The 13,832-nt window shown below is 34.1% G+C and overlaps 2 protein-coding genes and 1 non-coding gene across 4 annotated transcripts; 1 reads left to right on the top strand and 2 right to left on the bottom strand.

Moving 5' to 3' along the window:
* Positions 1-791: 791 nt before the first annotated feature.
* On the bottom strand, positions 792-4,345 carry LOC100816297 (protein RBL). The gene is made up of 5 exons (XM_003541308.4): positions 4,188-4,345; positions 3,989-4,087; positions 2,219-3,306; positions 1,877-2,138; positions 792-1,616 (listed from the first exon to the last, which is right to left on the bottom strand). Exons 1-5 carry the CDS (start codon positions 4,204-4,206, stop codon positions 1,441-1,443), a joined length of 1,644 nt encoding a protein of 547 aa, XP_003541356.1. The 5' UTR covers positions 4,207-4,345; the 3' UTR covers positions 792-1,440.
* A 1,284-nt stretch (positions 4,346-5,629) lies between these two features.
* LOC100786369 (putative prefoldin subunit 2) lies at positions 5,630-8,694 on the bottom strand. Of its 2 annotated transcripts, none has more exons than XM_006593354.4 (2): positions 8,435-8,519; positions 5,630-6,466 (listed from the first exon to the last, which is right to left on the bottom strand). In XM_006593354.4, exon 2 carries the CDS (start codon positions 6,460-6,462, stop codon positions 6,022-6,024), a length of 441 nt encoding a protein of 146 aa, XP_006593417.1. In that variant the 5' UTR covers positions 6,463-6,466; positions 8,435-8,519; the 3' UTR covers positions 5,630-6,021. The 2 variants fall into 2 exon arrangements, with proteins under 2 accessions (XP_006593417.1, NP_001241303.1); NM_001254374.2 differs by lacking the exon at positions 8,435-8,519 and adding an exon at positions 8,524-8,694 and having other exon boundaries at positions 5,680-6,466.
* Positions 8,695-13,665: 4,971 nt separating this feature from the next.
* MIR9725 (microRNA MIR9725) lies at positions 13,666-13,824 on the top strand. The gene has a single exon (NR_126757.1). It is a non-coding gene; the product is annotated as a microRNA MIR9725 (primary transcript).
* Positions 13,825-13,832: the final 8 nt, after the last annotated feature.

Below are 13,832 nucleotides of genomic sequence, written 5' to 3'. Positions count from 1 at the left end.
AACAACTTTACAAGCACTTAACCCAGAAGCAAAGAAGAAAGCAAAAGCAAAAGAGAAACCAAACAACAGAAGCAATCAAATAAAATATACCAGAAGCAGTTGAACCAAAAGCAGTCCAACAACCCAATCATATAATGAGGCGGAAAATTAAAGAAAATGAACCTGGTCAAATGGAGAAGATGAACACAGAACAAAAATCTGAACGGTAAATGAGAAGTGGCACAAAGAGGTCAAAATGAGCAGGAAAACAAGTTTGAGAATTTTGATAATGTGGGGCAAGGGTGGGTCAAATAATGGATCTTTTTTTTCTTTTTTATGCCAAACTAGAATCAGCCTATTCTAAGATTTTAAGCTCACTATTATGCAATCTGACCAACCACCCCAAAACAAATTCAGCACAGCATAGGATTGTAGGGTGCTTGAAAAATCATAAGATCATGCAATCCTACACAATTTTTAACAAGCTTTACAAACCCTCTTACACCAACATCCATATCTGTATATTAAACAAAATACAGGACACTGTAAAGCAAAACAAATCTACATTGAAGTTTAAACTATACTTTAACAAAAACATTTTTTACATGGGACCACACACAATTTAAACAATAAACACAAATTATTGTTAAAAAAGAAAGAAAAAAACAAAAACTAAATGCAGAATGCAACAGTGCATTTATACAAAAGAAGACCACAAAGCAAAGCATTGAACATGCTTCAATAAATACAAAAGCAAAAGGGGTGTGGATTTTGCATTAACCTCAAACAACTCCCCCACCCCCCATCCCCCTTACATCAAAACTCCACCCACAACAAGATTCATCAACTCAGAATGGGATTGGAAGTTAGGCCTTTGTATGAGAATGGGGTAAATCAGTTTAGAGGAAATTTTGGGGGAGGAAGAGAGATGTTTATTGTTGGCTTTGTTGTTATTTACATGTGACACTTAACATACCAACAACAAAGTGTGTTGTTCATTGCTCCAAACAATAGCCATCCCATGTTTAGAACAAAAAAAGACAGACATATGCAATATTTGAGGACCTCCACATGCATATTTTTTAGTTATAAACATAGTGGTAAAGTTAATAATAAGATTATTTAATCAATCAAATCAAACTAATTGAGAAATTTATTTAATATTGCTAAGCCAAAGTTTCAACAAGTTAAAATTGGCCAATTCAAACATATTCATATGAACTCAAACCTATATGGACAAAACTCTATTATCAATGAGGATGGCCAGAAAAATATAAGTTAAAGGATACATCAGCTTTCACTAGCCACCACCAACTTAGAAACATAGGTCAAGGATAGAGAGAAAGGAGGCAAGTTTAAATAAAGCTATGCAAAGGTAAGTTTTTTAGAAAAGAAAAACAAATAAAGACAAAAAATAAAGAAAAATAGTGCTTTTGTAAACAAGAATTTCATATTCTACAATTATTCATCATAAAGCCCACCACCATGAAAACCGTTACCATTATCTTGATCGGCCAAAGATTTGCTCTTAGGTTTTTCCGATTTGCTAGATTTTGAAGGTTTCTTAACTTTTTCTGCTTGTAATTCCAACACCTTCTCTGAAGGTTTCCGCTTTCTTTTCATGCGCCCAGCATCATCTTCATATTAATAGAAAAATAAAATATTATTATTAAATGGATAAGAGGAGTCAGAAGTTCGTATCAGAAAAAATGCATAGACAATACATTGGCAACTCAACCACCCATTGGGGATAAAAAGGGGGACTTTTAAGTCTAATCTAAATAAAATTGGGGAGACTTTGAAACTTTTTCGAAGCATAATTAGAGACTAAATGAACTCAGATTCTAAAGAACTCAAATACTAAGCAACAAGCATATAATTCAAAGCATGCCATTACCTTCAAGAGGACTTGATGCATGATTCATCATATGTCCATTTGGTCCAGCTTCTTCTGAAAGAGGGGATCCAGTGTTATTGCTGTCCAACAACTTCGAAGAACTTTCTACACACTTCTCTTGCTGCTCAGGAACATCATGACTAGGGGTTGATGGCAAGTAACATAACTCTTCTTGAGACATATCAGAATCACTGAAAGTGGCATCTTTCTCCACGGTTACAATGTCAACTTCCTCATCTTCATCAACATCAGGTCCTTTAACCTGCAAGCATATAACATCAAGAAAGAATGGGCAAAAAGAAAGAATGATGTCCATGACCAATCGAATAAAAAACCTTTTACCTTCTCAGTCTCAGGAATCAGATCAAATTCATCTTCACGCTCTACATATTCCTCATTTTCCTCAAGCTCCTTGAAATCAGGAGCAAATGCACTCCAGTTCTCAGTATAATCTTTTGCCCATATATAAACTAAACCATTCAGCGAAACAGATACAACAATAGGATGCACAGGATGCCATGCTAAATCTATCAGAGCTTCCTTAGGTCCTTCCAGGATTTTCACAAGATGTCCAGCTCTATCCCATATGTAAATCTTGTGCTCACCTTTGCTAGCAGAACCACCAACTACCCACTCACCATCACCACTGAAACAAGGTGCTTTCCAGTGTACCTTTGTGATGGAATCTTGAAATTCCCGGAATAAAGTTAAACATTTTGATCCAACAGCCTTCAAATTCTCAATATTATTTAGATCGTTGTGGCTCCCACTCAGGTCATCAAGGGCTCTGACTTCATCTTTCAGAGGCAGAAGGTTTTCATAGATTCGTATTATTCGATCATTTGAATTCGTGAGCAGATACTGCCCATTCCTGCTGAACACAATGTTCTTTACAACAGAACCACCAGAGATCGGAACTACAGCACGCACGTCACCATTTTTGTAATCAATGACAAGAATTTCCCCTTTTGAGTTTCCCACATAAACCAGAGTCCCATACTTATTAAAACAAGCAGCAGTTGGTGTGAAGGAGGTAATTCCATCAGAACATTTATTACGTGAAGGAGGGGTTGGTCCATTGCATGTCTCTGAGACAGAAACTTTAAGTAAAGTTGTGTCTCCTGTATTCAGGTCAACAATCATTGGAGCACATGAAAGAGGACATGCTAAGCAGAGAGACGGGGTCGAGGATCCTGGATGAAGACGAGCTTGTAGAGGGGTTTGTTGCAGAACTATCCGCGTTATTTTCTTACCACTCATAACATCCCACAATAACAATGATTTATCAGCAGCAGATACAAGAATTCGATGACCATACTTTGACCAGCAAATGCTGGTTATGGGAGAAGAACATTCATCATCACGCAGAATTTTAGCAATGCCTCGGGTTTCAAAATCCCAAATAACACAACTTCCATCATTGCATCCAGCTGGTGGTTCAATTGAGCAAATCAAGATCAAAAGTGAGAAAATTGATATTGAAAATAACTCCAATAAATATTTAATAGTAGTTCAACACTTGCTATAATATTTACGCCACCCACATTCGAACAAATAGCACACAAACCCATTATTGCCTCACAAACTTATTCCAGTATAATGGTAAAGTAAACATCAACTACATCATACACACGTTTATCCAATGCATTGAGCATCAATTGCATCATTACTACGTTAGGGAAACATGTATGCATACCCTTTAATATTTCTTCATCGCCAAGCCAAGGCATGAAAAAATTAAAAACAGGACTCCGGCCTTGATGCTAGAATCCCAAAATTCCACATAAACCCCACAAGAAAAAGTGTCCAAAAAAACACCCTATACATACAATCTGAGTAAAAATAACGTCCTTTTCTTATCTGGGTCATCAGGGAAAAAGGGAATTACTCACTAAAGTTCGCTACTTCAACCTTGAAATCGACATTAAAAAACATAAAACTCAGTTTTTTACCCACAACCCATTTTCCAAAACCAAATTATTACCATAAACACAGGCTACCAAAAATCAAAAGATAAAAACTTTGCACGAAAATGCATCAAAGGAGAATACCCAGAAAGGACAGAGCAGCAGTTGAATATGAAAATAAGAGAGGCAGAGAGAAAGGGGTTACCAGCAAGAAGGGTGCCACGGCGATTGAAGGCAATGCATTTCATACAGCCATGTTCCAAATACTCCTCTATCACTTCTGGGAAATCGCCCTGCAATGGATCTTCAATATGGTGCACAATACAACGTCAGCAAAACAAAAAACAAGGAAGATGAGTGAAGTGTAGATAAAAGAAAAGGGTGCGAGAAAAAAGAAAACGAACCAATGATGGAGGCGTTCATGGTTTGTTGTTGCTGGAGAGAGTGTCAAGATGCACAACACAAGTGTAGCAGAGAAAAAAAGGGAAGAGAGAGCAGCAAAATTGAAAAAATGAGGGAAAGAAAGAGGGAATGAGCGAGAAATAAAATAAATAAATAATATTTTGGTGTTGCCGATGATGTCTATATCTTTGGTAAAAAAAAAATAAAAAAAATTAGAAATAGGATCCCGGACAAAAAGGACTTCCAGTATATTTTTTTTCAATAAACAAAAATAAAAAAGTGGACTAACGAGATTATATTTTAAATATAAATTAGACTAAATACGAACTAAATTATATAAATATGCATACTATTGTTTATTTTATTCATTTAAGGATTTTTTTTTTCAAATTAATTATCAAAAAAATAATAAAAAGTTATTTAATATGTGATTGGTTATCAATTCAAATCATTCGTAGTCTATAACAAAAAGTGTGTCCTTGTTTTTTAGGTTTTCGAATCTCATTTGCCTTCATTTTTAGGTTTAAAAAATTAACAAAGTTGTATTTTTGGTCTCCCATCTTATCTTCAGTTTAATTAAAAGATGAAATACATCGTTGTTTTCATTAACCAAACAGAATATAATACGTGACAGTCATCATTCAATAAGAACGTGACATGTGACAGTCAACATCGCTTACTAATAGTCAACGTCCAATTGTAGTATGGGGAACAAATCCGAAACTGGAAGACAAAAATACAATTTTGCCTAAAAAATAGAAGAAGACGCAGAAGCAAGGTATTTGTTGATGTTAGAAATCCAAGTTTAGAGTGACGCCTTATGAAACATGCTCAAAATATTACTTCTCCACTAAATAACAAATTTAGCTTTTAAATTTATATTTCTTATCATTTTAGTCTCTGAATCTAATAAAAATTCAAATAAAATTTTGATTTATTTTTAGATTTCATATGAGTCTCTAAAATTAATCTTTATCTCTCATTTTAGTCTCAAAATTTTATTATTATTAACACTCAAGTCCCTAGAGTTGGACCAAAATGAGAAAACTAGTTAATTTTAGAGACTTGAATGAAATGATGAAGGAATTTATTTGAATTTTTCTTAATTTCAAGATGTCAACTAAATATAAATCCAAAGATTAAATTGACTATTTACTATATATTGAAATGTGTTAAAGCTGGTTTGCAATGATAAAAATAGGTTCACAAATATGTTTTCAGTAGTTTAGACTATAATTTTTTGTCGGGCAACAAACACCACATTATTTTTGTCACCATAATATAATAGTTTTTGCCTTGTAACAAAAACTATCCCAAACCAGAAAATAATTTCTCTTTACATTTTTCAATAATTAGTTTGAAAAAATGCCTTAAACCTTCTTCCATTACTTCTTTCTGCATTGTTTCAAAAACCAAATTAAACATAAGGTGCTTAGGAAAAGCATTTTACCCCAAATGAAACATATCGATACATAAGAGAGACAAAATAGCTTGATCACACGATTATATGCTCTAGTCTTGCATACAAAAATCTACATAAACACAAACCAATGAAGATAAGTTTTTTTCAGCCCAAAGCAATTAAACTTAAGGTCATATCAAGGTATACTTGCTAATGAGCGTGGTTGGAAACACGTCTTGGATCCACGTTCAAGCAGCAAAACCACGTCAAAATGATGCAGAAGTTACATTTACTTGCTTCTATATGGACGGAACATGAATCTAATTCAGACACGCACTTAGTCTACATATAAAACAAATCATCAAACTGCATGCACCCAATTGTAAGACAAGTTCTGGCTACTAGTTTGAGGAAACAAAATAAAAATAGACAAATCATTCACTTCCACCTGCAGGACCCACAAGAACCCCCTGAGCAGACCCTTCCTTCCTACCAGATTCATCCTTCACCTCAGCATCAGCCTTCCTTATCCTGATTTTATATTTAGCCTCAAACTCAGAAATTTCCTTTTTCTTCTTTTCCAACGCCTCGTTAAGCCTTGCCACAACCTCTTCGAGTCCTTCTTTATTTCGCTGCACAGCAGGCAAGACCTCTTTGATGGTTCTCTCCACAAGCACCCCTCCAATCATACGATAGCATCGTCTAGATTGGTCAAGTGGTTGAATGGCATTGGTAACCAATGTGTGCTCACTAACTTCCATCTCCAGTTCAGTTATTTTGGAGTAAATTTGGTTGAGCTCAGACCTCATTGCAGCATACATATTTGCTACTGCTTGTTCATTTATTGGTTCCTTGCCACCTTCAGCTTTGGCCATGATTCTACACAAATGAAAATAAAGCATCCTCAAGGTAAAGAAAGAGAAGTGTAATAAGAATAAACACAAGTATACTAGGAAAACATTTCAAATATTATTAGCCTTTTCTTTCTATTAATTCAGTATAAACCATTTTTTACAGTGCTATCCATTATATGAAGAGATATAGAGTAAGATGCAATAACATCAACAAATAATATGAAAGCAAATCCAAAACAATGCTAAACTTCACGTGTTTTGCCTATACTTTCTTGTAAAACTCTATATAAGATGAACCGCAGACAGATAGAGTTCATTTATTTCTCAGTAATTAATCAAATTAACCCCTGATAATGAAAATTGTCTACTAACAAGTTTATGCATTCAGCAATTACATTTCAGTTGTCACCAAATTATCCATCAAGGAATGAACTTTGGAAAGTAAATCTACCAATAACCAACTTGGTGAATAAAAAAAGACAAGGGGGCACAATTTTTTAACTAGCACAAACAGACGCAAGAAGAGAAAACAGAACTGCTGAACAGATTTGAGACTAAATATTGTTATAGACCATACATCATTGAAAGAAAGAAGCTTTCACAATAATCCCCCAACCCTTGACCCTTCATGGGCACACCCAACTCAAGCACACACACAGTCAAACCCCCTTCCCTCCATGCACAGAAGTCAAATTAATCACTACTGAGCAGAGATTGGGAAGATGCAAGCGGTGGTGGTCTGGTAGGTGAACGGTGGGGTTCTATGCTCATGAATCTTGATGACGGGTGAAGCTACCAACTAAAGGTTTCAATTCTAAAGAGGCAGAAAAAAGTAACAAAACAGTGTTTTCCGAAGCCGTGTTGTGGCCGCAACTCTTTTCACTCCATAATACCATCCTGTAACGGTATCGCTGATGGGAAAAACCATTGCACTCGTTTTTGGTGTAACAGAACGATATTTAAAACCTTGAATGATCCTTTAGATAATTTCTACCCTCTGATCTATTATCCTGATTTTAGAACTTAGATATAAATGGAATAATTATATCAGTTAATACTAGCTTTTTAGTAAAAAATAAAAAGGTACTCATCTCTTCAATGACGAGAGAAAGGTGTCACAGGTTCTCAAGAAGGACCATTTTGATATGCAATCATAAATAAGAAAAGGATGTTAGTTAGTTCATTTACAGACCAAATATCTAAAGGCCAAATGCATTGCTTGGTGGGTGGTGGCCACCACTAAAAACACTATAGCAGCTGGCATAGTAGCCACTTTAGCAAAGAAAGTGAGAGTAACCAAAAACTTCATAAATTTGTAAAAACAGACATTAGATGGTCCAGGGAGTATTAAAAGTTAATAACTTTTATTTTATACCTTAGGAAGAAAGAAAAAAATAGCAAGCCAGATGGAAGAGGAATAAAAAAATAAAACAGCACAACGATCACACACACAAAAAAAATCATGCCTGGGTTAACTATATTATTATGAGCATAGCAGTAAAATCTAAAATCGCATTCAGCAGTAGTTATTAGTTATTACAAATACAAACAAATGACATGACCTATCCTTTGAACAAAAGGGAGGACAAGTACATAGACACTGATTTCTGATCCCTAATTAGTTTGAGGGTGTCAATGGATTAAAAGCACCTAATTCGTTGCAGAGCACTGGAAGAAGTGGATTAGGTTAAAGCAAGAAGTTTGACACCTCATAAGAGCATGATTCCATGACAGTTGATATCAAATGAGTACAACAATTTATGTAACAAATTTTCCACTGATCAAAGAGATAACAAGTTAGTAGCTTAATCATTAACTCAACTTCAACAGTAAAGTTTGAAACTTTAGATGAACAAAAATCAATCATGCAATCCAATACACCTCACAAGGGCATAGAATTAGATTTCAACGGCGAAAATCAATATCCAACAAACTCAAAAACCACAGAACCTCATCCATCAATTAGATTATTTCCATTCACGCAGTGCCTAACCTTCAACATGGAATCAACACTAAAATCTTTTCACGTATCTGAACACACGGTGTTCAATTGAAAATAAATTAATAAATAGAAGAACTTACGAGATTGAAGGTCAAAACGCAGAAGGGGGTCGTCGTTCTACCTCGCCGTTCAACACTGTTTTGTTTCAGCCACAATAGAATAACAGGAACGCTAGGGTATGCGGCACCAGCGTGATCAATTTCACCGAACGATCTTAATCGTACGGTCCAATAGAGCCTAACTCTTTAGGGAAAAGAAAAAAAAAACTAACTTTGATAACTATTTATTTTGAACCATAGTACTTGTTTCACGAAATATTATTGATTTCTGAAATCCGGAGATCAAAATATATATTTTGATGTTTGTTAAAAGGTTATAAAAAAATATTTTTGTTCAGAATTCATACTACACAAGTTTCTTTATCTTTCTAATTCCTATTCATTTAATATTTTGTTTTAAATTAAAAAATTCAAAAATATTCCTAGAAATTAAAAATAGGATAAAGTATGTTTTTTCATCCTTAATTTTTTTAAAATTTATTATTTCTGTCTTGAACTTTTCGGCGACAAGTCTTAGTCCTCAAACTTTTTATTTCATTTGGTGTTGTAGTCATTTTCTTTTATTTTGGATGCTAAGTAATTACATGACATTTGTTTTATTACATTTTTTTGATTAAAAATTGCATGAATAATGTATTCTTGAAAGGATTAACAATTTATGGAACCTTATAGCAGCCACAAATTGCAATGATCAAATAAAAAAAAAACCCATTTAAGCATCATTTCCTCAAAACACATTGTTCCCTCCTCCACCTTTCAATCTCATAACACATTATTTCTTTCATTCTTGAAACCCAAACCTACTAACCATTCACTACTCGAACTTGTCCCTCCCATCCCCACCCTTGAGTCCTCACCATGTATTCTCACACATACAAATAAGAAACACAATGCAGAACAACATAGCATAAACCTTAATGGCATAAAGTAAGATGAAATAAGTTTAGATCATTGACAACGACTTTGAGGTCGTCAGTAGTAGTGACGATGTCAACAGTGTTGTCATTTTAGTTAGAATAAGGTTGGACTAGACGCGGGCGAATAATGTGCTTAAGATTGAGCGTATTGGAATTGTAGGGCAAAAGAGGCAATGTATTATCAATGTGGTACTTAAGAGAGGAATTAGGATGGTGCATTTGAGGATAGGAAGAAGAAGTACCCCAAGAAGATCTTCATTGCCATTTTAGATCAAAGTGTATAAGGTTGGTGCATTTTAGATCTAAGCATTTTTTGTCTTCTTTTATGCAATTGAATAATAGATCTAGAGTTGTGATAGTAGTTTTGAAAAGTTCAAATGAAGCCCTTAATGTTGAAATAATAGATTTGGATTTTTGAATTTGGTTTTGGTGCTTAATGGGTTAAGTTTCTTGTTATTTGTCAGGGATATTTTGGCAAGTAATGTCATGGATCAGTCCATATATTGTTTCCCAAGAGACTCGTACAATATAAGTAATGCAACAAACTATTAACTTAGGCTTAAAAACAATACAAGAAAACACTAAAAACACAAACTTCAAGGAAGATTTGTGAAGTAACAAACATATCAAGTGATAAAGCAAGAAAGTATATACTTTTTATGTGGTTTTAAAACAAGAAAACACAATTAAAAGGATGTTACACGAATGGTAGAAGTTATTGCATGGGTCAATTTCACATATTCTTTAGTATCTTCATGCATTAACATGTCATACATACCTCATTCATGCTTTAATGTAAAAATCAGTCAATAATTTTTTGTAATCCTAATTCCCTAGGTAGAAAGAGCCTTAGATACCTCCCCTGAGTCAGGATTCCTAAAAAACTTAATGAAGGCACTAGCTTTAAGCTTTGTGATCATAAGCAAGGGCAAATCCAAATGGGTTCTATGTGCACAGGTACCTAATACATCTCACAGGAAAAACCCACCAGTAAGCTCCCTTTGAGAAGATGTTTACAAACTCTTTATGGCTAGATAGATTTGGCTCCAAATCAAGAAAGTTTGGGCTAAGGAAGCCTAGTATCAAAAGCTGAAGATATATATTTACAATATGAGTTTTGATCTATGTCATCTCTATACTATTTTCCTTCCTAACAAAGAACTCTAGTTGTATTTCAATCTCCTTATATAGGTTCAACCTTCTTATATAGGCACTTTGAAGATTACCATTGCACCTTGTCTCATAGGCCAAGGATATCCTTTGTGAGTTGTCTCCAACACACAACTTGTTCTTCCTCCTTCTTTTCGTTGTAATAGTTTGCTCAAAACTTTGAATTTTGAAACATGTTTGTTGGTGCATGTTGTTGCTCAATAACTCATGACTTCTCTTTTTTCCAGCATAGTCATGGTGAGGCTTGCCACTTCTTTAGAAAAGTAAGTCTTTTGCAGAATGGTGTTGATCTTTTCTTGATTGTTATAGATTGTGAGAGACTACATTTCACCTTCATGGTTGCCTTTCTTTTGCAAATAGACTCGTTAGATTAAGAAAGCTTCACTAAGCCATGTGCATCAGTAAACTATTACGTGACATAGATCTTCATAATTCTTGGTCTGTGCTTCTCGACTGTGTAGAAATGTTTGTCTTCACTTATTTCCTTTAACATTGCATCTTTTTATGATCCTTGTCATGTGTAGCATTTGATATCTACCCCTTGACTTAAACTACCTTCATAATCATGCTTATAGTCATGTACTACTTTTGATATTTGGGCTTTGACATAGAACTCCTAATTGCCCTTATGCTTCTGATGTTGGATATGCTTCATATTTAAGAATCAAGGTCATAGGTTGTTCACTGGTCGATAAGTGTACTGATTCGCACAAGTAGTATAAAATGACAAGATCAAGTATTGTATCCTCAGAGAATTTGTTTTACCTAGACCATGTACATTCAATATGTAAACACTCATATGGATTAAAATAAGGCAAATGTTGAGTTCTGAACTAGAAATTCTATTTGAACATAAACTAAATATCTAAAGCTATAGAAAGTGAAAACTATCAAGTTAAGAGCGTTGGAGGGTATTCTACTGAATTTCTCTTGATGTCTAAAATGTGTTTTTCTCTATTTAACGTTATTCTAGTGTTCTTATGCTGAGAAATTACTCAAACCATAATTCTTCACATGAATGAGCCTAACTCTCTTTAGACTTCGTCCTTAATCCCTCAACAAACTTGCTCTAAAAGAGTTGCACTAAGCCTACAACATAAAATGGACTAGATCATCGCACTTCATTCCTAGACATACAGATTTCTAGCTTGCACTATCAAGTTCTAAGGTTTTAAAGCATTTACCAAAACTAAAAAACCTAACTACACATACAAATGGGTGATCAAGCCACAAGCATGTAAAATAAGTATAAATAGAAACAATGAATATAAAAAAATAACATTAAATAGATAGCAAGAATATTACATCAAGATTGTTCAGAAGAACTCCCCAACAAAGAAGCTTAACATTCCATTACAAGCAAAGCTTCAAAACTAAGAAAGAAACTATCTTTGGTGAAACAAATTGGAAGAAGATGGTGGAGGATGTCTCCTCCAGCCTCTAAACCCTAAATCTCTCTCTTTTCTTGAACTAAGATCTCTTTGTTGCTCTAAACTCGTCTCCCTTTTTCAAAACTCCGTCAATCTCAATGTTTTAAAGGCTCTTGGACTATTAAACTTCTGAAGGCTCGCATAGCGAGCATGGCTCGCTAAGCGAGAGTTAGTGAATTTTCGCTTAACGAGAGTGGGCGCGCTAAGCGCGAGAAGAAACAACATTCTCGTTGGGCGGGCTGGTTGCGTGCTGAGCGCACAGATCTCTGACTTCTCCTCTTCTAGGGTTTCCCATCCGCTAAGCGGGCAAGATGTCTCACTAAATGGATGCATCTCGCTGAGCGGATATGCTTCGCTAAACGAGTCATCAGCTGCTTTAACCTTCTCTTCTTTGGCCTGAAAATGAGTTGGATTCAACATTAGGTCACAAAATTGGAGTTCCTAACCTATAAAATCACATAATAAAGAAAATTTGTACAATTCCTACAAAAAGAATCATAAATAGGAGGCACAATGCTATTTCTTTGCAAATATTCAATACCAAACTAACTCATGAATAATAACTAACATAGGCTAATGCTTCACAACTTTTCTTCTTGCTTCTTGATAAGTCTTATTTTTTGAAAGCACTTCAAGCCAAAATATTAGTAGCAAAAGTCTAAAGGACATAAAATTTATTTCTTTAAAGTTTGTTTCATTAAAACATGAAAATCATAAAAGGGTTATGCTTTAACAATATGTTTGATTCCTTGTCTAACCTGTTCGATTGACCAAGTTGAGTTGGGTTTTAAAATTGTTATAAATGTTCTTAATGAGTATTAAATGCTCTTAATATATAGGAAGATAAATGCTCTTAATGACCTATTAAATAAGAAGATAAATGTTTTCAGCTCCCGTTGGTCCGTTTTGTTTTACATTTCAACAAAAAAAATCATTAGATTATCATTTTACAATATTGATGAAGCATTAACCATTCTTTAAATCCTTAACCATTTATTTTGGAGCGAGAAAATAAAAAAAAATTATAGAAGAGACATAATCTATTGAATATGAAAGACAAGAGATATATTAGAAAATTGCATAATGTTTTATATAAAAATTTGAAATATTAACTAAGGAGGTGCAACTTAGTTGTTAAACCAATATTCATGAGTTATTCTAAACCAACTATTACTTGAGTTTGATTCTTATGGATTCAAAAACATTAATTACATTTAAAATCATGCACATTTTTTTTTAATTTTGACAACTCAAGTATGATCTAATAATTAATTTATTGTTCTTAGAATTTGAATAATAAATGTATTATTTTTTTAAATTGAAAGAAAAAAACTAAAATCAAAGGTGGACCACATTTTGCCATCTCTTTGACCTTCCCTCGTTTTCTCTTCAAGAATATTCCTCTTTTTCCCTATAAAAACCCTCAAACCTTGGTCTTCATGCTCATTCTTAGCGAGACGACATGAGGAAAACCAAAGTTAGTGACAATTATCACCTCATTAGCATGTCTATTATTTCAATTTCTTCTGGTTTGATCTTTGGGCTGAGATTCCGTTTGACAAAATTTTGTAGAGGAGAAAAGACAAATGACATGCATGTAATACAGTCTATACAAATTTTGTGTGAAAGAATAGCTAGAAAGTCATGTCAAATAGTCTATTACCTTAATTTTTTTGGATCAGCATCTGGATCTAAATTAAGACCTAAATCATACATGTGTTTTGTCTATTTTTTTTAATGATTTTTTGGGTCTTGATTTTGACTCAAAATTGATCCAAAGAAATTTACGCAATAGGCTATTTGATCCAAAGAA

This window comes from Glycine max, chromosome 13, assembly GCF_000004515.6.
Source record: "Glycine max cultivar Williams 82 chromosome 13, Glycine_max_v4.0, whole genome shotgun sequence".
NCBI lineage: Eukaryota > Viridiplantae > Streptophyta > Magnoliopsida > Fabales > Fabaceae > Glycine > Glycine max.
This window is presented reverse-complemented; position numbering and strand designations above follow the sequence as displayed.